Genomic DNA, 26,223 nt, shown 5'->3' with positions numbered 1-26,223 from the left:
ATACTAGGTGTAAAGAAACAAACTCCTACATATGCTGTATATGGTGAACTCGGTCGAGTACCTTTGTCAGTCATTTGTAAGGAAAGAGCAATGAAATTTTGGTTGAAAATCATGAAAAATAATGAATCACCTATATATAGAATGTATAATGACCTATGCTGCAGAATAAATTCTATCATAGACCATTTAGGTTTACGGGATATTAGATTGTTTTTTGATCCCAGTGTGAATTATTATAATTCATTAAAATCAAGAATTAGAGATCAATTTGTTCAAGAGTGGAGTAATAATGTAAATTCAATGTCAAAGTTAGATAGTTACTGTAAATATAAAACTGAATTTTGCTTTGAAAAGTATTTGGATGTTATATCAAATGATAAACTTAGATATCAATTAACTTGTTTAAGGTTATGTTCTCATAGTTTAGATATAGAACTAGGAAGGTATAACAATATAGAAAGAAATAATAGATTGTGTAAATTATGTAACCAAAATGCAGTAGAGTCTGAATATCACTTTATATTATGATGCTCACGATACAGTTGTATAAGATCAAAATTCTTAGGTCAAAGTTCATGGCCTACAGTACAAAAATTCAATTCGTTAATGTCAACTTCGAGTAAAAAATGTATGTATAATCTTGCAAAATATGTTAAAGAAGCATTACGTATACGACAAAATACCCTTGATAGTTTACCTGTCTTCTGCTCGCTTATATATATATATATATATATATATATATATATATATATATATATATATATATATATATGTATGTATATCTATGTTATGTTCTGAAATATCTGTCTTACTTATTTGATGTTTGTGATGGTCTGCGCCATAAGTTTTTTTGTGTGTTTGTAAATGGCCAAAGGCATATGCTTTGCTGATTGCCAATAAACTGAAACTGAAACTATAAACATATTGACAATAATTCTATATCTTTCCATTTGAATGTGTTAAAAAGAAAAAAAGAAAATGTCATAGCAAACATGAATATCTATGTTTAGAAAAGATTATGTTTTGAATTAATAATGAATACTATTTTTGTATATAGACAGAACATATCGTTGCTTAAACTTAAATAAAACGGCATGACTATTATATTACGTATGTAACTTTGAATATGCATATATATTTTGATCTGTACAAAATGATTTCATTTTACATACAATTCGGACGCAATAAAAAATCTCGAGTTATATGAAGACCTGTAACAAACTGAAATGTACAAGTGGTCTCGTGATCATGAAAGCCTCTAACGGACGGAAGTCCATTATTCCGACGTGCTGACAACCGCATATTACAATTATAATGTGGACTATGGCTTTTAAATATATACACATCAAAGCATCCAAATGTGGAGTCGAATTTTTCATATGAAAAGTACTTAAAAGTTTTGATTGAACAGCATTTTTTTTTAATGTGTCCAATCTACATCGTCAAACAATAACTAAACATGTTTGTTACCCGTTGAATTATTCCTAAATAAAAAATACGTAAAAATGTGGCAATTAAATAATTCTATATTATTTACGTCATAAAACATTAAAAATACACCACACAATTAAGGTAGTAATTTTGTGAATAACATTACTCGATTTATAAATAAATACTTGTATTTGTATCGTGCAACATTAGACTCATAGCTGTCACTGTTCACAAACTTTGATACAACATAAAAATGGGCGATAGCACATTAAAGTAAATATTAAAATATTGTCATAAAATTTATAATGATGCATGTACGAGTTACAAACCAATTTGTTTTCCATAAACAAAGAATTCTTCCCGTCGGAACACCAGACCTTGAAATAATCTGTTGAAACTAAGTATTATGATAAGAGACCTGTTAGACATTAAGCATACACGTTATAAATATTAAATTGTTAACAATTAATAGAGGTATGTTTGCTTTAGAGGGTTAATTACGGTCAAGAATATCCTGTTATGCGAATATTTCCTGTTCTAAGATTTGGGCCTAAATGAATTTCATCAACAGAATTTAGCTTTCTAAAAATATCTAAATATTTTAACTTAACAGTTTCACTGAAATACATGTAAGTCAATAATGACGCAGAACATAAAATCGATATCGAACGACATAAGGCAAAACTAGAGATTTGTCACGGTCGTGACGAATACCCCCACATGCCGCATTGACACAGAATATTTTGCATGTTGTCTTCACAAAACAGCGGACATATATAACTTATATGGTATGATTTTTTGTAATTTGTTATTAGCTTAGTATCTTTAATTTAATTGTCGTTCATGTTTATGCTTTATTTCGATTTTAAAGTAGGTAAAAACGAAACATGCCAAAAGCGGTCGGGGTATGGAAAAATATCTTATTTGTTAAGTTTGGGCAAATTAGAAGTTTGATGACATTAGGTAAAATACTTTTCTTTAAAAAGAGCAATTATTTTAAAACATATAACTTTGCTGTCTTTAAATGTTATTGAATGGTTTATTGTTATAACTTATAAAAAAACTTTTTTTCAGGAATATCACAGTGTCAACAGAAACTGGGATACTGTATCTCATTCTGCATCAATCTCAAGACTTCTACACCTGGAATTTTATTAACTCTTGCAATTAATATTATACATCACCACAGTTACATAACTATGTTCTTTGAAAAAATAAAATAAAGATACTTTATATGTGTGTCTACTTCATACCCTTACATTAAAAAATATCCTACACACTCAGAAATATAATAAAATGGATGTTTGCTACACATCCAATGTTGTCATGTAATCATTTAACATAACATGTGATGTGTTGACATGACAATTAACACTGCTAAGAAAACACTTACTTCGAATTAAAATAAGTGTTCCTGGTCAAATGTCCCTTGGCTAAATATCCATATGGGTGAAACTTTCACCTGCATCACAGTCATCCTCAACTGGTGTGTTGGGCTTTCCCAATTAACTACCCGTCGTGGCAGATTTGTTCAAAACAAGACAAGTATCAATGTTTGAAGAATTATTATTGCTTTTACAGTCTTGACGCTTACCCCTAGCCAGACAGCCCGGGGCTAGTGATATGTATCAAATTTGGGCTATTAAAATTTCCAGATTCATATTGTCGGGCTAGTGGGTATTTTAATCTGTTGTATTAAATTTCATGCATACAGATTCGGGCTGCCGCTAGTTGTTCAAAAATGCTAAAGACTGCTTGTATATGCTGGTTCCCTTCCATAATATACGCATTTTAGACGGACCGCACACGATATGAGTCGTATACGCATTTTAGTCGTACCCACGTGTGTTCCAAAATGTAAACAAAACTAAAAATAATAGTTTCGTCATTGTTCTTTGAGGTGGTGACATGCCTGAAGGTTCATCTATATGTTTTTAATAATAAATAAAGTGAATGCATTATTTAAATGCGTCTTGTTCCATCATTCATAACTGAAAATAATGTTCAACTTTTGCTATATATGCCTTTGAAAACTTGAGCTTGACCATACCTTTAAATTTCATTTTTCATCTTTGTGTAGTGACTTCATGATGCTGATTAATAGAGTGATTGAGACAATAATGTAATTTAATTTGGAAAATTTCATTTTGTCATTACATGTGTATGTTATAGTTCATCTCGAATGCTCTGAGCTTTTATGAGTAAACCAGCAGGGTATCGGGTAAAATGGTTTCCGGATGATAACTCAGAACGCTTATGCCTAGGATCATGAAACTTCATAGATACATTGATCATGACTCGCATATGGCCCCTTTTGAGGTCACTAGGTCAAAAGTCAAGGTCACGGTGACCCGAAATAGTTAAATGGTTTCTGGATGATAACCCAAGAACGCTTATGCCTAGGATCATGAAACTTCATAAATACATTAATCATGACTCGCAGATGATCCCTATTTAATTTCAGGTCACTATGTCAAAGTCAAGGTCACTGGTTCTATTATTTCAATCAAAGTACTGGCAGTACTGGTGTGACGATGCTTTTGAAGAGGATGGATATAAAACATCAATTTAAGTTTATCTATATCACCACAATTGTGTATGTTGATACGCACATTTGGGTACGATAACAAATTTGGGTACGAAAAAAAATTTGGTACGAAAAAAAATTGTGTACGATACATTTTTGATACGAAAAAAAGTTTAGGGGTACGGGGAAGTAGTACCCGTGGGCAACTTGACCCATTGAGCGAAACTGGGAGGTGGGTCACATTCTTGTTCATTAAGTATGGCAATACCTTCATGATGATTCTCGAAAGTATGTATGAGCACATAGCCGGACCATGTGAGCTCAATCGTATGAGCACTTGACTATCCGAGTTCGCCCACGAACATATGGATTAACTAATAGCGAAATGACCTTATACATGTATATGCTGAAATCTAACAATCGAACGAAATATCAAACATGGTATGTACACTTAGGTGGTTGTGTAATTTCTGTTAGAATATCGTATTCAATATGTAAATTTTAAATGATTGTGCCCGCACTTGAGTTTGTTGCCTTGTTTGAGTCAATACGCGCCTAGGCTGCACCCAGTGTGTGTATTTATGTTTTTCCAAGGTAATGAGTTACCTCCGCGCTGAGGCTGCATAATGTTGGGACCCGGAGTGTGTCCAGCACTCCTACCTAATAAGATTAGATTGACGACAGTTGGGATGAATTTAGAATGATAGCTGCAATTTCCAGCTATTTGTTTTGTACTGAAATACTTTGTAATTTTTTATATGGTCAAATGCTGCGGGGGGGGGGGGGGGGGGTGAGATTATCCGGAAACAAACACCTGTCCGGAATGGTGACCACAAAACAGACAAAATATAACATTGCGCCGGGAGCGGGAATCGAACCGGTGTCGTAAAGGTGAAAAAGCGAACGTCCTTACCACTGCGCTAGCGGGACGGACAATTACGCACAGAAATGTTGTTTTATCTATATATATCATAGCAGTACAGCGTTTACAATTTGCAGGTTCGAAATTGTTCGCATTCTTTAGTTTTGTGATCACGTAAAAAGTTAATTTTACATGTTTTTATTCGCAATTTATTTACTAAATCGAGAACAAATATCAATTAAAATAGAGAAAATATATAGTGTTTCATTGGTCCATAAAAATAAAATGAATGTAAAATTACTAATTTGAAATTAACGTTCGGATACACTTATTGAATCTGTTTCCCCAGGATATGCTGTTCTATTAATATTTACCTTTATCAACACGAACGACAACTCTGCTAGGAGAATGTTATCAATGAAAATCAACGAGCAATCTCCTACGCAGTGGCGAATGCCAAGGGAAGTAACTGAAAAATCGAGTTATCTCAATCGGACTGGCTCGGTCTTTTACATAGGTTGCCATTGTGAAGAATTTTTTTACTGGTTATCAAACCTTAGACGCTGCTGTTCCAGCATCGTCAAAAATGGATAATGTGTTGTGCATTTCGTGCAATTTGGAGGTACGACCTAGACAACATGCGGTTACAATTTGTTTATGGTTCTTTCATTCAGCAATATATAACCAGCGTCTGTCGGATTATCTAATTTCTTGTAATCTTGTCGATCCCTGCATATGCAAATAAATTTAAAATTCATATAAACATCATTAAATCTCAATAAAAACATCATCAATATTCAATTTACTAAACTGATCAACTTCCAATAATTCTTGCTTGTATTGCGCTGTGTGAAGTAGCAACTGGCCTTTATTGATCGAGATAACGGTCTGTGTTAATTGATTGATCGAGTGTCGTATTAACCTAATATAGTTAACATTGAGAACAATTACTAAATCATATAGAAATAAGTAATGTAGAATATGATTATTAAGTTGAAACTATTATCCTAAAGAGTATAATAAATATTGATGCATGCATAAATCATGTTTATAAAACAGAACTGTTATTATGATTTGTTTTAGAAATTATCTTTAATGTGATTATTAGCGTATGATTAAGTAAATAAACATAAATTATGTAAATGAAACAGAGCGGTATATTTTGAATTGTGTAGAAATCGACCTCAAAGAAAATGTTCAATTATAATAAATACATTAAGGTATAAGATTATTATTATTTAATTATATAAATATTAAAATGCAGGCTTTTTTCCGCCCTATGCCACGGGTCCGAAATTCGGCCCCATTCCCAATGCAAATCTGGTTGTTTTTTTCCCAATTGAAAAAAATTCCCAATTCCAAAAAAAAAAAAAAAAAAAATTTTTTTTTTTACCTTAAAATATACAAGTTAACCTGATCCGGTGTAGAAAATAGAAAGTGTTGCATAATTAAATTATCTGTTGCCTTGAATTTTTTTAAAAAACTGTAAAATATATTAATGATTATTTAAGACTTTCCTTATTTTCCTCAAAATCCGGCGCTTCGCTCGATTTTTTTCACCTCATAAAAAGGTCAGGCCTTTTCCCCAAATTCAGATTAAAAAACTGCACTTATCTCACATGTTCATAATACTTTGTAAATTTTAATAATAAGTTATCAAAATAGTCGTTATTTACCAGTTAACGGCTTCTTTGAAATATAAGAAACACTATTTACATGCGATAATTTTTCCCAATTGAGCCAATTTTGCGAATAATTTTTTTCCCAAAATGGGGGTTTTCACGACGCGAAATTCCCAAAATTCCAGTGTGGCGTATTCCCAAAATGGAGCGGAAAAAGCCTGAAATGGTAAGCAGCGCAACTTAAAGGCCAATTTCGTAAATTATGTAAACGGTCTCCAAACGGAGAGATAAAATGTCAATTAATATTATAACCTTAGTCGATTTCGTCCGCCTTTTCAATTAAAAAGACCATTTATTGTATAAGCAAACCAAAATGACCGATATATATGATAAATGACGTCTTCGGTGATAGGTTTCTCTTCCGCAATGAGGCCTATCATCAGGCTAAACGGAATGATGGGTTGCATTTCATATGCAATCAGTGTGAGGAAAGAAACTGGCCATAAATCACCGACACCGATGCGGATGAAGATGAAAGAGCTCTCACCAACGCTGACCAACAATCGATGGGCAACTCAATTTACGAGAACGCTTCATTAATGATTATGAATTTCATAAAATGTGATTAACTATATTATACTCGATTGCCATGTAAGATAATACACATATTTCCAGAATGCTAACAAGAGTTCCACACTCTGGGGGTGTGGCGTGCGAAGTTAAAAAATGCGTTGTCACGCGACAGTCCTACAGAAAGGCAGTGACTTCCGTCTATGCTCCATAGCGCACGTGCACCCAGCTGACCCGAAGCTTCATCTTCGAGCGAAGTCTTCCACCATTGTAAGTTATTGTAAATGAAACGTAATGTTTTAACATATTTAAATTATTCATTAAAACATGGGACGACAATTTCAGCTTTTATGGAATTTTTCGTTTAAATGATGTCTCCAGTTAAGTTAAGGCGGAAAGTGTAGTCCCTGATTAGCCCGTGCGAACTGCACAGGCTAATCTGGGACGACACTTTACGCACATGCATTATTCCCAGTAAAGCATTATCGTATTTATGTTTTGTTATAGGTCAAACAGCGTATCAAGGAACAGCCTCATGCCCGGGCAATAAAGGTATAACATAAAGTTTTCATTAATTAATATAATAAACAATTAGAGAAAATTACTGGCCTTTGACGGCTTTGTTACAAACACGCTTACACGTTAAAGAGCGCCGTCTTGATTTTTCACACATGTATGCAAGTTTGTAGCTTAAGTTGTCATTTATATATCAAATTGTTAAAAAGATAACAAATTTCGTTATATTTATTGCTTCCCTGCTTTGATAATAAAATTTAGGGCGAACGGACCCAGGGCGAACAGGATTTAGGGCGAACAGAAATTAGGGCGAACGGACCCGGATTCAACCAGCAGGCCTTTTAATGTCCCCTACTATAGTAGTGGGGGACATATTGTTTTTGCCCTGTCTGTTGGTTGGTCTGTTGGTTGGTTGGTTTGCGCCAACTTTAACATTTTGCAATAACTTTTGCTATATTGAATATAGCAACTTGATATTTGGCATGCATGTGTATCTCATGGAGCTGCACATTTTGAGTGTGTGGACTGTCTAGTCTGGGAAGACTATATGCATATGCATTAAGCCCCGTTTTCTTAGAGTAAGGCTCAAATATGGTATCTTTGCAAGTGTGTGTAACTGGCTTATTATGGTTTGATATATTTTATATACTTAAGATTTTGCTAGAGATATTCATTGATTGATTTTGTAATAAAAATTAGTGCAAGTATTTTAAATGGTCATTGCAATATTGCAGTAGGTTATTTATAAAATTGTATTTTATTTGCTTTAGGCGAATAATTGATTACTACTTGTTATATAAACGTCATCATTATTCTGTTACTTTTAGTAACACACATTGCTGTCCTGTTGAGACTGCTTTAAGGAGTTTCCACATGTTGATTGTTCATAAACCAAAGAAATGTGACATCAAAGCATTTGCTGTTTTTAAATGTTTTCATGACGCGGTAAATGGCTGATGAGCAAATCATAACATTTATAAAAAATAATATTAGTTTGGTTTATTATTTTCTATATTTGCAGTTTAGCGCGCTACACTAGGTGTCCAATTAGGTTTTTATTACATTATGCACGGATTCGTATACTGGACAACCGTTTTTCAAACAAATCGATGCTGTTCATGTGGCTTGCATGTTCCAAAATGGGCGACCTGACACTTAAAAACTTAAAAGTGACGCTTGACATGGAATTGTTCAATCAAAGGTACACTAGCCCCGCTCTGGTATTATTGTCCCCTACCGGTGATACCGGAGGGGACTTATGGTTTGCGCTCTGTGTGTCAGTCAGTCTGTCCGTCACACTTTTCTGGATCTCGGATAACTTTAAAAGTTCTTCATATTTTTCATGAAACTTGAAACATGGTTGGATGGCAATAAGGAGATTATGCACGTCATTTCATTTTGTTCCTACGTCGAAAATTCTGGTTGCTATGGTTACAAAAACAAAAAAAAATCTGACAATGGTAGAGTTTCACCGGTAGGGGACCATATTGCTTGACAATAGTCTTGTTTATTCAAATACATATTAATAATAAATGAAATTAAAGTAATAAAAGGAGTGTTAAATAGTCTTAAACATATAAACTAATTATCGTTTTTAATAATCGCTTATTTAGAAATAGTATATTTCGGTCGACTCTTTGGTCGCTTAAAAAGTAAGCAAAGCGGTTTATATCACATATCAGTTTGTATAGCAACGACACGGGTTTAGTGAAACGTTCGGCGTCAGTAGGGATTTCATCAAGGAAGTAGATGTCTTCTTTGACTATGCACGCAATGCCTGAACATTACATTTGTTGTTTTAACTGCACAGGCAAATCTGGGATGACACTACGCACATGCATTAAACCCAGTTTTCCCACGACGCGCCTCAAGTTATCACAACGATTCATTATTTACAAGTAATCCATGGCAATCTATAAGAAAAGCCCGAGTAAAGACTGTGTCAGGTACTATGTTCATGTTGTCACAAGCTTTAAAATGTTGACAACTGTCCGTATGTCGCTGTGTGGTTAATTCCATTGAAATGGTACTACGTGTATCTGACATAAAATAATAACATTAACAAGAGGGCCAAGATGGCCCTAGTTCGCTCACCTGAGAGGAATCGGTTCATTTTAATCTTTACCAAACGTCTAACTTTCCCTAGATGTTGTCCAGACAAACATCCTGAGCAAGTTTCCTCATTATTGAATCAAAACTCTGGTATATGGAGTGTTTTTGTTTTTGTAAGATTTGACCTGGTGACCTATATTTTGAGTTGACCCCCCCCTTACCAAATATCAAACTTTGCTTACAAAATAAATATTATGACCAAGAATCATAAAATCTGAAACAAAATTGTGACCTCTAGAGTGTTCACAAGGATTTTGTATAATATAATGAAAATTTGGACAATCTAAGGGCAAAAATTATGGCATTAATTATGTGATTTTGCTCATTATCAAACTTGACTGAGATCTTTCAGCAACTTTGATAAAGAATGCTTGAAAAATGTGAATGCTAGAGTGTTTAAAAACCAAATGTGGACGAGCAATCAGGTGAGCTAAAAAGTGTGTTTTACCGATCTGAGCCATTTTCCAACTTGTCCGAGAAATCAATGAAACCAATGTATTGACTAAGTTTCACAATGATAAGGCAAAAAATGTGACTTCTATAGTGTTCGATCACAAGGTTTCTCTCTAGTCACATAAGGAAAACTGCCCCTACCCCCTGGCAGCCATGTTTTTTTACCGATCGGGACCATTTGCAAAATCATCTGAGATATATATAAAACCAATCTTTTCAATAAGTTTCATGATGATTGGGCAAAAAATGTGACTTCTAGAGTGTTCACAAGCTTTTTTCTATATAAATATTAGAAAACTGCCCCCCCCCCCCCCCCGGCAGCCATGTTATTCAACTGATCGAAACCATTTTCGAACTCAACTCTCATATCAAGGAAACAAATGTTCTGACCAAATTTCATGAAAATTGGGTCAAAATTGTGACTTCTAGAGTGTTCACACGTTTTCACTATATACATATAGAGAAAAATGCCCCGCCCACTGGCGGCCATGTTTTTCACCGATCTGGACCATTTTCAAACTCGTCCGAGATATCAATAAAACCCATGTTTTGACCAACTTTCATGATGATTGGGCAAAAATTGTGACTTCTAGAGTGTTTACAAGGTTTCTTTATAGCCAAATAAGGAAAACTGCCCCGCCCACTGGCAGCCATGTTTTTCAACGGACCGGAACCACTTTTGAACTCAACCAACGTATCATTAAGACAAACATTTTGACAAAGTTACATTAAGATTGGGCATGAAATGCGACTTCTACAGTGTTTACAAGTGTTTCCTTTTTTTGACCTAGTGACCTGGTTTTTGATCCGGCACGACCCAGTTTCGAACTCGACCGAGATTTCATTGGGACAAAGCTTCTGACCAAGTCCCATGAAGATCGGACAATAAATGACCTCTATAGTGTTTACGAACAAATGTGGACGGACGACGGACAAAGACCGGTCACAAAAGCTCACTTGAGCAATCAGGTGAGCTAAAAATGTGGTTCTGTTTTAATCATGATTGAATTGCACCAGTGCGTTGTTCGTATGTTTAAGTCGCGTATAGGGTAAACGTATGTTCCAAACACATTTCCGAACGAGTGTTAATGATAACACAACTATTGAATATGAATCGAATTAAATACTGTATAATATGTTATTACGCATTCGAGAATTAAACTCATACATTTGTATTTTGTTATTACCTTTAATCATTTCTAAACAGACCCAACACAATAAAAAAATCATTTCCTGCGAATTCACGGACGCATGGAGTCATCTTTCGCGGATAAGCATACATTTTCGTTCGGGTATACGTTCGCGTGCGCATGAAACACTTAAATCGTTACGCTGTTTGTAAACGTACAGCGCAATAGCTCCATGTGTTAGTTCTTGCGAACATGGCGAAGAGATCAATACTGAACAAGACTATTGCCAAGCAATGATGACCCCTGCCGGTGAAACTCAACCATTTTCAGATTTTTGTTTATATATTTGTTGCCGTAGCAACCAGAATTTTTGACGTAGGAACAAAATGAAATGACGTGCATAATATCCATAGTGCCATCTATCGATATTTGAAGTTTCATGAAAAAATATGTAGAACTTTTAAAGTTATCGCAGGATCCAGAAAAGTGTGACAGACAGACTGACTGACTGACACACAGAGCGCAAACCACATCCCCTCCGGTTTCATCAGTAGGGGACAGAAACATTTGGTTGAATGGCGTGAATGAAAATAAATGCTCTAATTCAATAATATCGTTCAAAGCTGCAAACGTGTAACGTTTTATGTCAGGTGAGATCAGTTTGCTACATGATTCTATTGATTCGATTAACATGTATGCTTCTCTGAAGAATAAAAAACAATGATTTTACTAAGAATATTCAAGCATAGATAATATGAACTTTAAAGTACAAAATTTAAATATTTAAAATTATGGAGATTATAAAAAAAAATTTGATCGACCTAATATCGGGTTTTACAGAAGCCCGAGATCGGATGGAAAACATGTCGGTCCTACATTGGCATTAAGCCGTCCCCCGTAAGTCCACTTACATTTGAATATTTCCAAAAATTGACTTCGTCTGCTTCCACTTAAGCGGTTTTCTCTGTTAATTGGCTTCAATTGTGTTACTAAACGATAAATATTTGCTACAACACATGATTTTCATATAAACATGTTTTATGCAGTTTATGGTACAATTACGTGAAATTATTTTTCGTTCGATTTACAAGTTTTTTGTATATAATGAACAAGAAATATCTTTAAAAAAGATATACGGCGTTGATTGTGGTTGGAGTTTATGAAAGGTAACGAGTTCAATGAATGAGATCAAGGATAGCGAATGTCTTTTTCTGTGCAGTTCTTAGCTGCATCACACGCAGTACGGGATGTTACGCGGAGTTTTCGCGTCTTATTTTACATTATTACATATTGCTGGTCAAACCTTTACATACAAAACAGAAAACTAAAAGAAAAATGGAAGTGACATTAAAACATATGAGTCAACCGACCACACGCGAAGTATCCGTACATAATTTAAATATTTATACGCGCGTTCTTCGAACAAACCTGTTTTAGTGGTTTGTCGGGCATTGCTATGTGATTTGATTATTTACAGTATCGAGAATCATCGCGCTCATGCTTAATACATTAGTCAATATGGTGGAATAATTATTGTTAAATTAATTTAAAATAATATTTATCATGGTATTGTTGAAAACACATTAAGAATCTATTATTGACATACCATAATTATATCGCTGGATATCTTCATTAAACATCTTTCTGGTCGAAAAAAAAGAAAATTCCAGTTCACGCTATAGCGTCTTTATTATATAACGATTATTTTACTCGCCGCGAACTTCGGTCAGCACATAAGGTAGTCGTGAAGATGCAGCGATGACCTGTACATGTATCTGACCCTGATACCTCGCGGGTTGAAATGCAATGCATTAAAGTGAGGCCTCGCTTACACTGCTCTTTATACTTTTACGTGTTAACAGGCTGATAGGAACATGGAAGTTAGTACTAAATATGAGAACATAGCCTTTTAAGTACAAACGTTCTCGCGCTGGAATTCCTCTGAAAATAAAAGGTGCACGCACAAACTGTATTGATGTCGAGATTGAGTGTAAAACTGTTAAGCCTTTTTATTAGAGATAAAATTGTTTCATACTGAACACGCAGTAAAACAGTGTTACAAAGACGCGGACATGTTTCCAATGTTCTGGTCGTATGCTCAAATCAGCCTATGGGATAAATGAAGTGTATTCATTCTGACCTAGCCGCGGGAATTTTATTTGAATTTTTATTTGGACGCGATAGCGTACAAATAATGAAGCGAGTTTTGCAAGCCAGTATGAGCTTAGGTACGCTGGGCGGAGCGTCGTTGTAAACAATCGATATTGGCCAATGAGAGTGCACGCTTTGCATGAGCGACAGCACTCGTAGGCCTGCATTACCTGCAGTAAAATTATGCAGTCGATAAATGAGTCGGAACAGTGGTGTAATGGTAGTTCGCTGGCGTAGAGAACGAGAGGACCCTGGTTCGAATCCCGCCCTGACCACTGGAATTTTTCTGAGCAAGAAATTTATTCCACATTTGCTCTTCTCGTGGAAATTGCGCATTACATGCAAAATACAATTAAATCATATATTTGGCATAAAGAATGTTAATAACTTAAAGTTGAATTCATTACATACCACTAAATTGTTTTGTCGAATTCTCAAATTGGCATAAATAAATTTGTAATCCGAAACGCGCTTCTGAATTCTATTGTCAACGTAACATTAACAAATTGTAGCTTCAAATAAACAGTGCTTCGTGTATTTTTTGCGGTTTCTTTGTCTAAAAGTGAGCCGAACCCAAAGGGCCACACGTGACACGCAATATGCCACTCAACGGATTCCGTTTGTGATATAAACCGCTTTGCTTACTTTTTAAGCGACCAGAAAGTCGACCGAAATATACAATTTCTCAATTAGCGATTATTTAACAATTATTATTAGTTCATAAATATATAGGAATAGTTGAACCGCTTTTTATTGCTTTAATTACATTTAGTATCAAGAATTCATTGGAATACAGCAACAGAGCGGGGCGAGTGTACTTTTGATGGAACAATATTATGCCAAGCGTCATGTTTTAGAGCCTGGTTGCCCATTTGGAACATGAAAATCACATGAACAGCATCGATTTGTTTGAATAACGGTTATCCAGTCCACGAATCAGGGCACAATGTAATAAAATGAGCACCGCGGGTGCCAACGCTCGGCTGCGGATGCATTTTTTAATAAAAGACAGCTTGTCAGAATTGTTTTTATTTTTAGAGTTCACAGTGACCTTGGACCTAGTGACCGAAATATGGGTCTGGCGTGTAGTACTCATCAATGTGCAGCTACATATGAAGTTTCAAAGTTGTAGGTGGAAGCACTTTGATTTTAGAGCCAATGTTCAAAACCTTTACAAAATGTTAAGGTTTTAGCACAACGCGGACGGCAGACGACACCACGACGGACACGACACGACACGACGAGCTGTCTATGACAATACCTCGGGTTTTCTCTGAAAACAGCCGAGCTAAAAACCTAATTTGACATGTGGCGCATTAAACAGAAAATATAGTTAGTACTAAAATAAACTAACATTCTGTTTATAAATTTTATGATTTGCTCATCAGTCATTTACCGCGATGATGCAAAAAACATGTAAAAACAAAACATGATTTGGTTTCACATTTCTTTGGTTTATGAACAGTCAAATGTGGAAACTGCTCAAAGCAGTCTCAACATTACAGCAATGTGTGCTATGAAAAGTTAATGAATAATGATAACGTTTATATAACAGGTAGTAGTCAATTATTCGCCTAAAGTAAATACGAAACAATTTGATAATTATCCTACTGCAATAATCCAATTACCATTTAAACAATACTTGCATTAATTTTTATTACAAAATCAATCCATGAAACTCTCTAACAAAATCTTAAGTATATAAAATATATCAAACCATAATAAGCCAGTTACACACACTTGCAAATATACCATATTTGAGCCTTGCTCAGGAAAAACGGGGCTTAATGCATATGCATATAGTCTTCCGAGACTAGACAGTTCACACAGGGTATTCAGCGACGAAACTTTCCTATATAATGGTAGTATTAATTTAAAGGAAGTCTCTTTAAAACTAAAACCCAGTCTAGGCCAAAATTATAATCCCTGATTACAGACTACAAAGGCCAATCTGGGAGGACATTTTACACACATGCATTACGCCCTGTTTTCTCATAGGGGGGCTCATTTGTGCTAACAGACACAAGTTCATATCAGCTCTGCTGTCCCCCCTTCCTTCTCTCCTCCCACTCTGTTTCCAGCTGTTTTAGAATCCTCTCCGACAGCATCTTTTCCTTCAGCAGCCTTCTTGTAAGCTTCCCGTAAACCTCTTCTGTATCTTGCATTTTCCCACCTAATTTGTGGGCCTTTTCCTGATCCTTAACAGCATTTTCAAAATCTTTTGCAATGTCAATGTTTTCAATCCGTTCCAGAGGGACATATACTTTTTTCACCGGCTTGTAAATCGTACGTTTCATTTGCATTTCCAGGCTTGTTGCTATTTCCTCTTCCAACTCTTTATCAAAAGTATCTTCCTGATTAACGACCTCTTTACCCAAGTCACCTAAAATCTCAACAGAGTCTTCTGCTGAAAAGTTGATCTCTTCGTAAGCGACATCTTTAAATGTGCCTGTTGTTTCTGTGTGAACTAAATCTATATATGTCAATGGATCATCTAGAGTTTTTGCCACTGGCGCCTTTGGGCGCTCTGCCCAGAAGTTTATGACATCAGGAGTGTCTTCAGAGGGACTTTCAATTGGATCCTCACTATCATTTGTGACTTCTTTCTCCTCTAGAATAATTTCTGGTAGCTGTTTTGATGAAGCAGAGCTGAAAAATGAGGAAAAACAGGGACTAGAAGTACACTTAAAAACAAAAAGGGGCCGCATCGTATGACAATGTGTCTTATGCCATATTGAGCCGCGTAGCTTCACACAAGCCTCTGCTATCTCCCAATCTGGGTCAACGCTGTCAAATATAAAGTCAAGCAAGGTTTGCAGTTTAATTAGCTGATAGGGAAGCTTCTGAACAGACTGTATATGCAGGACGCAGGCTGCATTTGGAAGAAGACGCACTTTCTCATGCACAGCTGATATTACATAAGTTAATAACAGTAACAGACTTATACAACCATCACAATAAACACTATAATTATGTACCTTTTTTCTGCCAACAATACCTATTGCAATCAGCACTCAAAAACGAGGAACAGTTTTTACTTAAGTGCTTTTTGTTTCATATCAAGTTCATGAGCCGGACTACTTTCTTACATTTCTTGGTCAGTATGGTTATGCTTTGAAAAACATTGTTTACTTGACACAGGAAATGACTAATAGATCATACATTGATGTAACAAGGGACAAAATTGTATCAAAACCAGGTTTTTATTGTGAAAAAAAATCTGATAAAGGGAGACAACTCTAACTGATCTTTTGAAATGAACAAACACAATTAACCCCCTTTGTAAGTTTGTTTCAAAATAAATCTATTTTTAGTCGTGGCGACCTTGACATTGGAGATATTGATGTGATTGTTTCGTGCGAAACACCTACCCATGATGGTAAACAAATGTGCCAAATGATTTTAAAATCTCACAATGAATGACAAAAGTTATGGCCCGGACAAGCTTGTTCCGCCCGCCAGTTCACCAGCCCGCCCGCCGACATTCACCAATCTAATAACCATTTTTTTCCTTCGGAAAATCTGGTTAAAAATGGCATGCCTGAAATATTACTTGACATACAAAAGTTGTTGATAAGTTTGGTACTTAACGACTTATATGCAAAAGAGGTAATAAATGGAATAATACATTAGTATAGTGTCTTTGGAACTTGTGTCAGTCACTTTGGCTGTATGTAGCAATTATGATCATACTGAAAGATGCAGTATTCAGGTGTGACAACTTCACATCACCATCATCGTCATCGTCATTATCATTAACCTCATCCTCATCATCACATTTGTCATAATCAATAATCACCAGAACCATCATCACCAGAACCTTCACAATCAGACCAACATAGTCTTACCTTGGCCAAGTGCTTGCAGGAATTTTCATCGAGCTCTTGTCAGTGGAAAGTCTAAAAGGCTCAATGGTGGCCTGTCTAGAAGAAGTGACCACAATTATACTGTCATCACTGATATCTTTCTGGTTGCCTGCATCCTGTTTCCACGGCTTGTCTAACGCACTGCGATGTTTAGGGTGTGAAGCATCGGGCTTCGTAGACTGTATTTGGACTTTACTGCTTGCTTTTTGTGAGTCGTTTTGTTTTTTCCACTTGATATTTTCACTAAAAGCAAGAAGCTCTTCATCAGTTAAAATAGGGTCAAACTTCTTACTCTTATTGTTAGTCACTTTATTTTCCGCACTTAAATTTAAATGGGCAGATTCTCCAGAATCCAACACATTTGCAGTCTCTTTGAACATGTTTGCCTTCTCTCCTAAATAAGGATAAGATGCGATATCTTTCTCAGCAGTTTCTGAATGCTTAAAACTGATATCATGCTCTATTGCTGTCTCTGTAAACATGTTTTTGCTATCACTAACATCAATATCAGTAGTGATATCTTTCTCGACAGTTTCTGAATGTTTTAAACTAATATCATGATCTACCCTAATATCCTCAGGGACAGTTATATCGTTTACGTCTAAACTTTGCTTCAGTTTTGAAATCCGATCCATCATACTACTTGGATCTGAAAACAAATACTCCCTTGTGTAAGAACTATCGAAATTCGGAACACTTTTTATCCAACCATTAGTCTGACCGTTCTTTTCTTTACTTTCCTTCTGTTTTCCGCCAGTTTTCTTTGGGTTAAACTTGTATGCTTGGAGTGGGTTCTGCTGGGAGAGTTCATATGAGAGTTCTGGCTGTTGACCTTGTTGACCTGTGTTGAGTGACTTCATGTAAGCCTGTATGATTGTATCCAGCTCCACTCGGAGATCTTGTACCTGAGCTATGTCGTCAAACATCTCGAAACGGAAACTGAAAAAGGCATAATATTATTAGCTGTGGAATTGCAACGATGCCATAATTTCTGGATAAAATTTATTAAACAAACTAAGACTGTGGTTATTGTCAATAGAATTAAAAAGAGGGCCCTGGGTCGCGTTGCTCACCTGAGTAGAAGTCATGTAAAGCGGGCATTTGTAACGTTGTTTTGTGAAAAGAAAGGGTTTGTTGTTTTTGCCGATATATAATACATTATACATTATATTTACCATAGAAATTTGCTTCCCATTGCAGAAAAAGTTTATTTTGGATAAAAGTGATACGAGGACAGTAATTAAATAATGAGCACACTCAGCAAAAGGAAATGGACGAAGGAAATGGACGTTCATTTTTTTCACAAAGTGTAGAGAAGCTTTGAGATCATTACATAAGCATCTACGCATATACTGATGCTATACGGGATGACTGGTTTTTGCAAAAACAGCTTTAGACACAGAAAACAACAGTAATTTTTCAATAAATTGAGAGTTCAAATAATAGTTTTTGCATAACTAAATACAAAATGTTGAATTGTTATCATATATCAAAGTATAAAGGCAGTAAATGAGTATGAAAATATCTACTAGAAAGTCAACATTGATCTTTTTAGATTCCAAACATCTGACACTTAATCTTTCTCATAGTTAAAAGATAGAAGTAAACACACAAGAAATTTGAAAAGTATCATATCCAAACAACAGTAAAACTATTTGGAATTTAAAAGCACAAAAATCCGCAGCATAAATACATTATTTTTGCAAAAACAAAAACCAAAACAACTATTTAACCAGGTATGTATATAAATATAAATACCTGATTTAACCAAACAGTTTTTGTGCTTCTTAAAGTGTGATTAATTGTTGTTGTTTTTTTATAACCCAATCGTTCACATTTTGGACATTTTTTTTTAACTACCAGAACAATTTGCAGACTCACCTTGCAATGATACTTCCAATTGAAACAACAATAAAAGCTGTTAAAATCACAAATCTTTAATAATCACACACAAACTACTGAATGACTGCAAACTGTAGTCTATCTTATCAGTGGTGTCCATCTGATATCAAGAAAAGGGTCTTTGATGTGCAAACCCAGTTAATTGGGGCCAATTTCATGGGAACAGTAAGCTTGTTACACACATGGCTATTCAATGAAGCATCAATCAACACTATTGTTCTGCAACAATCAAAGCACATGTATAAATGAGTTTTATATAGAGTAGAAAAAGTGAAAAGGTCATATAAGATTCATTTGTAACAATGTTGTTGTTTTATTGGTTTTACCAATTCGCTGAATTTCTTCAAAATAAATATAACAATCTGAAGTAATGGCAATAATTAATTGGATTAATGCAATAATTGTTCCTAGATATTTGGGTTGTTAATGTTCTGATTCCATTACCAGATTCACCAGCACCATCATCATCATCATCATCATAATTGTGCACCAACACCAGCATTACAACTAGAGTGTTAACATGGTTAAATAGAGCCATATAAGCAAAAACTGCCTTGCGCCCGGTTGGCAATGTATTTCAACTCACTTTAACCATTTTAGAACTCAGCAGAGCTATCAAAAGAACAAATGTTCTGACCAAGTTACATGAAGATTGGACTATAAATGTGACTTCTAGAGTGTCAACAAGGTTTTACTTTAGCCATATAAGAAAAACTGCCCCGCCCCCTGGCGGCCATGTTTTTCAACAGACTGGAACTATTTTCAAACTAAGCCTAGCTATCATAAGAACAGATGTTCTGACCAAGTTTCATGTCGATTTGACTATAAAGGTGATTGCTAGAATGTTAACAAGGCTTTACTATAGCCATATAAGGAAAACTGCCACGCTCCCTGGCGGCCATTTTTTTCAACTGACCGGTACCATTTTCGAACTCAGCTGAGATATTATTAAGACAAATCTTCTGACAAAGTTTCAAGAAGATTGGATAATAAATGTGACTTCTAGAGTGTTAACGAGCTTTTTCTTTAATTTGGCCTTGTTTTTGACCTCACGTGACCCATTTTCGAAATCGACCAAAATGCCATTGGGACATTTCTTCTTACCAAATTTCATGAAGATCTGACGATAAATGTGGCCTCTAGAGTGTTAACAAGGCAAAATGTTGACGACGCATGACGGACGATTTACAACAGGTGATCACAAAAGCTTACCATGAGCACGATGTGCCCAGGTAAGCTTAAAACATAAAAATACAGGTAAATGACGTTGACAGCAAAGAGATCCCAAACAAAACCAGGGGTAAATGCCATTTTAATGCATACCTAAGCAAGAGGTAAATGTCAATACTTACCTAAGCCAGAAGTTAATGTCAATACTTACCTAAGTGAGAGGTAAATGTCAATACGAACCTAAGCCAAAGGTAAATGTAAATACTTACCTAAGCCAGAGGTAAGTTTCAATACTTGCCTAAGCCAGAGGTAGATGTCAATACGTAAATAAGCCAGAGGTAGATGTCAATACTTACCTAAGCCAGATGTAAATGTCAATACTTACTTAAGCCAGAGGTAAATGCCAATACTTACCTAAACCAGAGGTAAATGTCAATACTAACCTAAGCCAGAGGTTGATGTCAATACGTACCTCAGCCAGATGTTAATGCCAATACTTACTTACGCCAGAGGTAATGTCAATACTTACCTAAGCCAGAGGTAGATGTCAATACATACCTAAGCCAGAAGTAAACATCAATACATACCTAAACCAGTGGTAGATGTCTATACGTACCTAAGCCAGAGGTAAATGTCAATACTACCTAAGCCAGAGGTAAATGTTAATTCTTACCTAAGCCAGAATTAGATGTCTATATGTACCTAAGCCAGAGGTAAAAGTCAATACCTACCTAAGCCAGAGGTAAACTTCAATACATACGCCACAGGTAGATGTCTATACGTACCTAAGCCAGAGATAGATGTCAATGACGTTGAATGCAGCCTCCAGCTCTATCAGCTCACTCTGGTTGCGCGGCATACAGAAGGGAGCCCCAAGGGCACGACACAACCAGTCATATGTCAGTGAATGACCTTCACTGATTCTCTTGGCCATCTGTAAAAATATGTATCAAATCATGCGGCTGCATTTCTCAGGTTACCATAGCAACCTTTCTGTTTCAAAAAAAAATAATATATATTCCCTATATGGCTCTCTAACCAAACACCAACAGTCATCAACCAAGATTTAGCTACTTAAATTCTGATTTATTGCAGAATGCAGATATTTAAGACTGACAGACCTTGAGTATACCTAAAGTTCCCTCGTAGGTTTCGGTAAAACATGGCCGGGACTTTTAAAAAAAGTTGAACACAAAAACTATTTTTTATAAAGTATGGTAACAAGAGGGCCAGGTTAACGTTGTTTTGTAAAAAGAAAGGGTTTGTTGTTCCGGCAGATATGTACGTATATGCGTTATAAGTAGTTTTGTGTGCGTGTTTATGTTTTTTTCAAATAGACATTTGTTACCCGTTGCGACAAAGCGATATTTTGGATAAAAGTAATATTAGGACAGTAATTTAATAATGAGAGCATCAGCAGAAGAAAATGGAAGTACATGTTTCCACAAATTGTTGTCCAGCTTTGAGATCATGAGATAAGCATCTCAATATCTTTGGATGTTATAGGGGATGACTAGTTACAACCTGTTTTTGCAAGCACAACTTTTGATACCGAAAACAACTGTATTTTTTCAATATATTGAGTGTTTATGAAAAAGTTTTTGAATAATTAAATACTATATGTTAAATTGTTATCATACATTAAAGTCGGTTATAAAGAAGTTAATGAGTATGATAATATGTACTAGAAATTCATCATTAATCTTCTTTTAAGGTACAAAACATCACTTGATCTTTCTCATAGTTACAAATGTGTGATAATATTGAAGTAAACACACACAAGACATTGGAAAATTAATCATATCAAAACAACTGTCAAATTATTTGTAATTTAAACGCACAAAAAATATTTAGAATAAATACATTATTTTTGCAAAAACAACAGCCAAAACAACTTTGTTTTTTAACCAAACAGTTTTTTGTTGCTCTTAAAAGATGTGATAAATGTGTGTTTTTTACTACCAATTATTTCACATTTTTCCCACAGTGTTTTTAAACAACTGGAACAATTTTCTCACCTTGCAATGATATATCAAGATAAAGCAACAAAACCTTTTAAAAACTCAAATCTTTTATAATCACACATAGACTACTGACTGACTGCAAACTGTAGGTCTAAAACGTTTGAAGTTGTCATCTATCTTATGAATGGTGTACATCTGACATCAAGACAAAGGTCTTTGATGGGAATGCCCAGTTAATTGGGGCCAATTTCCAGGGAGTGTTATACAATCACCACATATCTATTTAAGAAGGCATCAGTCAACACTATTGTACTGCAACAATCCAAGCACAGGTAAAAATGAATTTTATATAGAGAGTAGGATAAGTGAAAGAAAGGTCAAATAAGATTCATATGTAACAATTCTTGTTGTTTCAATGGTTTTACCACTATGCTAAATTTCTGCAAGAAGAAGGCCTGAAAGGCCCAAATTTGCTCACCTGAGATTCAAAGGAACTGACCTGTTTTGTGCATCCAAAACTGTCATTAGAACAAATGTTTAACCAACTTTCATGAATAGTGAACACCCTGGCGGCCACGTTTTTCAACAGACCAGAAACATTTTCGTACACATCCAAAATATAATTAAAACAAATATTCTGACCAAGTTTCATTCAGATTGGACAATAAATGTGACATAAAGAGTGTTAACAAGTTTTTACAATAGCCAAATAAGAACAAGAAACCGTCGAAGACGGGTGATGCTCCCCAAAGGTTTTTTTTGTCACAATATTGCACTATATATTCAGATTAAAGGAAACGTCTTGAGGGGCATAACTTTGGACAAAATAATACAATGGATGGTTTAGCAACTTGAAAATTTCAGAGGGCCATAACTCATCTAACAAGAACCCACTAATAACATGCGCATCTCCTCAAGGTAGTTAAGCTTCCCATAAAGCTTAATTGAAGTCCAGTCAGTAGTTAGGGAGAAATAGCTTGGACAAGAATTGCACTATATGTACAGTTTATAGAAAATTTCAAAGGGCCATAACTCTGTGAAAAATCATCCGACCATAACCGGCTGATAATATGCACATCTCCTGTTGGTAGTGAAGCTTCCCATAAAGTTTCATTGAATTCCCGTGATAAATTGCTGAGAAATAGCTCGGACAAGAATTGCACTATATGTACAATGGAAAAATTCAAAGGGCCATAACTCTGTGAAAAATCATCCGACCATAACCAGCTGATAATATGCACATCTCCTGTTGGTCGTGAAGCTTCCCATAAAGTTTCATTGAATTCCCGTAATAAGTTGCAGAGAAATAGCCCGGACAAGAATTGCACAATATGTACAATGGAAAATTTCAAAGGGCCATAACTCTGGGAAAAATCATCCGACCAGAACCGGCTGATAATATGCACATCTCCTCTTGGTAGTGAAGCCTCCCATAAAGTTTCATTGAATTCCGGTCATAAGTTGCTGAGAAATAGCCCGGACAAGAATTGCACTATATGTTCAGTTAATGGAAAAATTCAAAGGGCCATAACTCTGTGAAAAATCATCCGACCAGAACCGGCTGATAATATGCACATCTCCTCTTGGTAGTGAAGCTTCCCATAAAGTTTAATTGAATTCCGGTCATTAGTTGCTGAGAAATAGCCCGGACAAAAATTGTGCACGGACGGACACACAGACAGACGAAGCGGCGACTATATGCTCACCCCAAAATTATTTGGGGGAGCATAAAAAATGCACCACCCCCTGATGCCCATGTTTTTCAACCAACCGGAACTATTTAACAACTGATCTAAGATATCATTGGGACAAATCTTCTGACCAAGTTTCATGTTGATCGGACAATAAATGTGGCCTCTAGAGTGTTAACAAGGTTTTACTATTGCCATATAAGGAAAAATGCACCACCCCCTGATGCCCATGTTTTTCAACCAACCAGACTATTTAACAACTGATCTAAGATATCATTGGGACAAATCTTCTGACCAAGTTTCATGATGATCGGACAATAAATGTGACATCTAGAGTGCAAATAGGGTTTTACAAAAGCCAAATATAGCCATATAAGGAAAAATGCCCCACCCCCAGGTGGCCATGTTTTTCAACCAACCCAAACCATTTTCGATCTTGTCCAAAATATCATTTGGAAAAATCTTCTGACTAAGTTTCATGATGATCAGACAATAAATGTGGTCTCTAGAGTGTTAACAAGGTTTTACTTTAGCTATATAAGGAAAAAAGTCCCGCCCCCTTGGTGGCCATGTTTTTCATCCAACAGGAACTATTTTCAAACTCATACAAGATATCATTGGAACAAATCTTCTGACCAAGTTTCATCAAGATCGGACAATAAATGTGGCCTCTAGAGTGTTAAAATGATTTTACAAAAGTCATATATAGCCATTTAAGGAAAAATGTCCCGCCCCCTGGTGGCCATGTTTTTAAAGCAACCAGAACCATTTTCAAACATGTCGAAGATATCATTGGGACAAATCTATGTGGCCTCTAGAGTGTTAACAAGGTTTTATTATAGCCATATAAGGAAAAATGCCCCGCCCCCTGCCAGCCATGTTTTTCAACCAAATGGCCTAATTTTCCAACTCGTCTAAGATATTATTTGGATGAATCTTCTGACCGAATTTCATGAAGATTAGACAATAAATGTGGCGTCTAGAGTGTTAACAAGGTTTAACAAGATGCGTTTGTGAAACACAATGTCCCCCTATATGACGTTTGACTTTGAAGGATGACCTTGACCTTGTGAAGGATGACCTTGACCTTTCACCACTCAAAATGTGCAGCTCCATGAGATACACATGCATGCCAAATATCAAGTTGCTATCTTCAATATTGCAAAAGTATTCATAAAATAAGCGATTTGGGCCACATATATTTGACCTCTGACCTTGAAGGATGACCTTGACCTTGACCTTTCACCACTCAAAATGTGCAGCTCCATGAGATGCACATGCATGCCATTTATCAAGTTGCTATCTTCAATATTGCAAAAGTATTTATAAAATAAGCAATAAGGGCCACATATATTTGACCTCTGACCTTGAAGGATGACCTTGACCTTTCACCACTCAAAATGTGCAGCTTCATGAGATACACATGCATGCCAAATATGAAGTTGCTATCTTCAATATAGCAAAAGTTATTGCAAAATGTTAAAGTTTGCGCAAACAGACCAACAGACCAACAGACAGACAGACAGACAGGGCAAAAACAATATGTCCCCCACTACTATAGTGGGGGACATAAATATAGCCATATAAGAAAAAAAATGCCCTGCCCCTTGGTTTTTCAAGCAAACGTTACCAGTTTCAAACTCATCAAAGATATCATTGAGACCAATCTTATTACCAAATTTCACAAAGATTAGACTATAAATGCGGTCTCTAGAGTGTTAACAAGGCAAATGTTGACGACGCACAACGCACGACGGACAAAAGGGGATCACAAAAGCTCACCACGAGTACATTGTGCTCAGGTGAGCTAAAAATAAAGATAACAATCAGAAGTAATGGCAACAATTAATTCGAGTAATTAAAAATTATTGTAAGATATTTGGGTTGCTGTTAATGTTTTTGAATCCATTACCAGTATCATCATCACCATCACCATCATCATCATCATCATCATGCACCAACATCCTCATTACAACTAGAGTGTTAACATGGTTTTATTATAGTCATATTCGAAAAACTGCCGCTCCCCTGGCGGCCATGTTTTTCAACGAACCATCACAATTTTCAAACTAAGCCGAGATATCATTTAAACAAATCTTCCGACCAAGGTCCATGAAGATTGGACTATAAATGTTACTTCTTGAGTGTCAACAGGGTTTTACTATAACCATATAAGGAAAATTGCCCCGCCCCCTGGCGGCCATGTTTTCCAACGGACTGGAACAATTTTCAAACTCAGCCGAGCTATCATAAGAA

At 35.7% G+C, this 26,223-nt stretch overlaps 1 protein-coding gene across 7 annotated transcripts in view; it reads right to left on the bottom strand.

Annotated features, from left to right (window-relative positions):
- The window catches only part of LOC127840993 (ATP-dependent RNA helicase SUPV3L1, mitochondrial-like), a 127,167-nt gene that overhangs the window by 61,136 nt on the left and 39,808 nt on the right, over positions 1-26,223 (bottom strand). For 4 of the 7 annotated variants that reach the window (XM_052369466.1, XM_052369465.1, XM_052369464.1 and 1 more), the window contains exons 15-17: positions 21,098-21,246; positions 17,223-18,179; positions 14,808-16,023 (exon numbers count right to left, since the gene is read on the bottom strand). The exons of the other annotated variants lie outside the window; for them this stretch is intronic. In XM_052369466.1, the coding sequence (XP_052225426.1) occupies positions 15,408-16,023; positions 17,223-18,179; positions 21,098-21,246 (1,722 nt within the window). In that variant the 3' untranslated portion in view covers positions 14,808-15,407. Of the gene's footprint in view, positions 1-14,807; positions 16,024-17,222; positions 18,180-21,097; positions 21,247-26,223 lie in introns of those variants that run through there. 7 annotated transcript variants of the gene reach the window in all.

Source organism: Dreissena polymorpha, chromosome 8 (genome assembly GCF_020536995.1).
Source record: "Dreissena polymorpha isolate Duluth1 chromosome 8, UMN_Dpol_1.0, whole genome shotgun sequence".
In the NCBI taxonomy this organism is placed as follows: Eukaryota; Metazoa; Mollusca; class Bivalvia; order Myida; family Dreissenidae; genus Dreissena; species Dreissena polymorpha.
The sequence above is the reverse complement of the archived record's forward strand: the minus strand, read 5'-3'. Positions and strand labels throughout refer to the sequence as shown.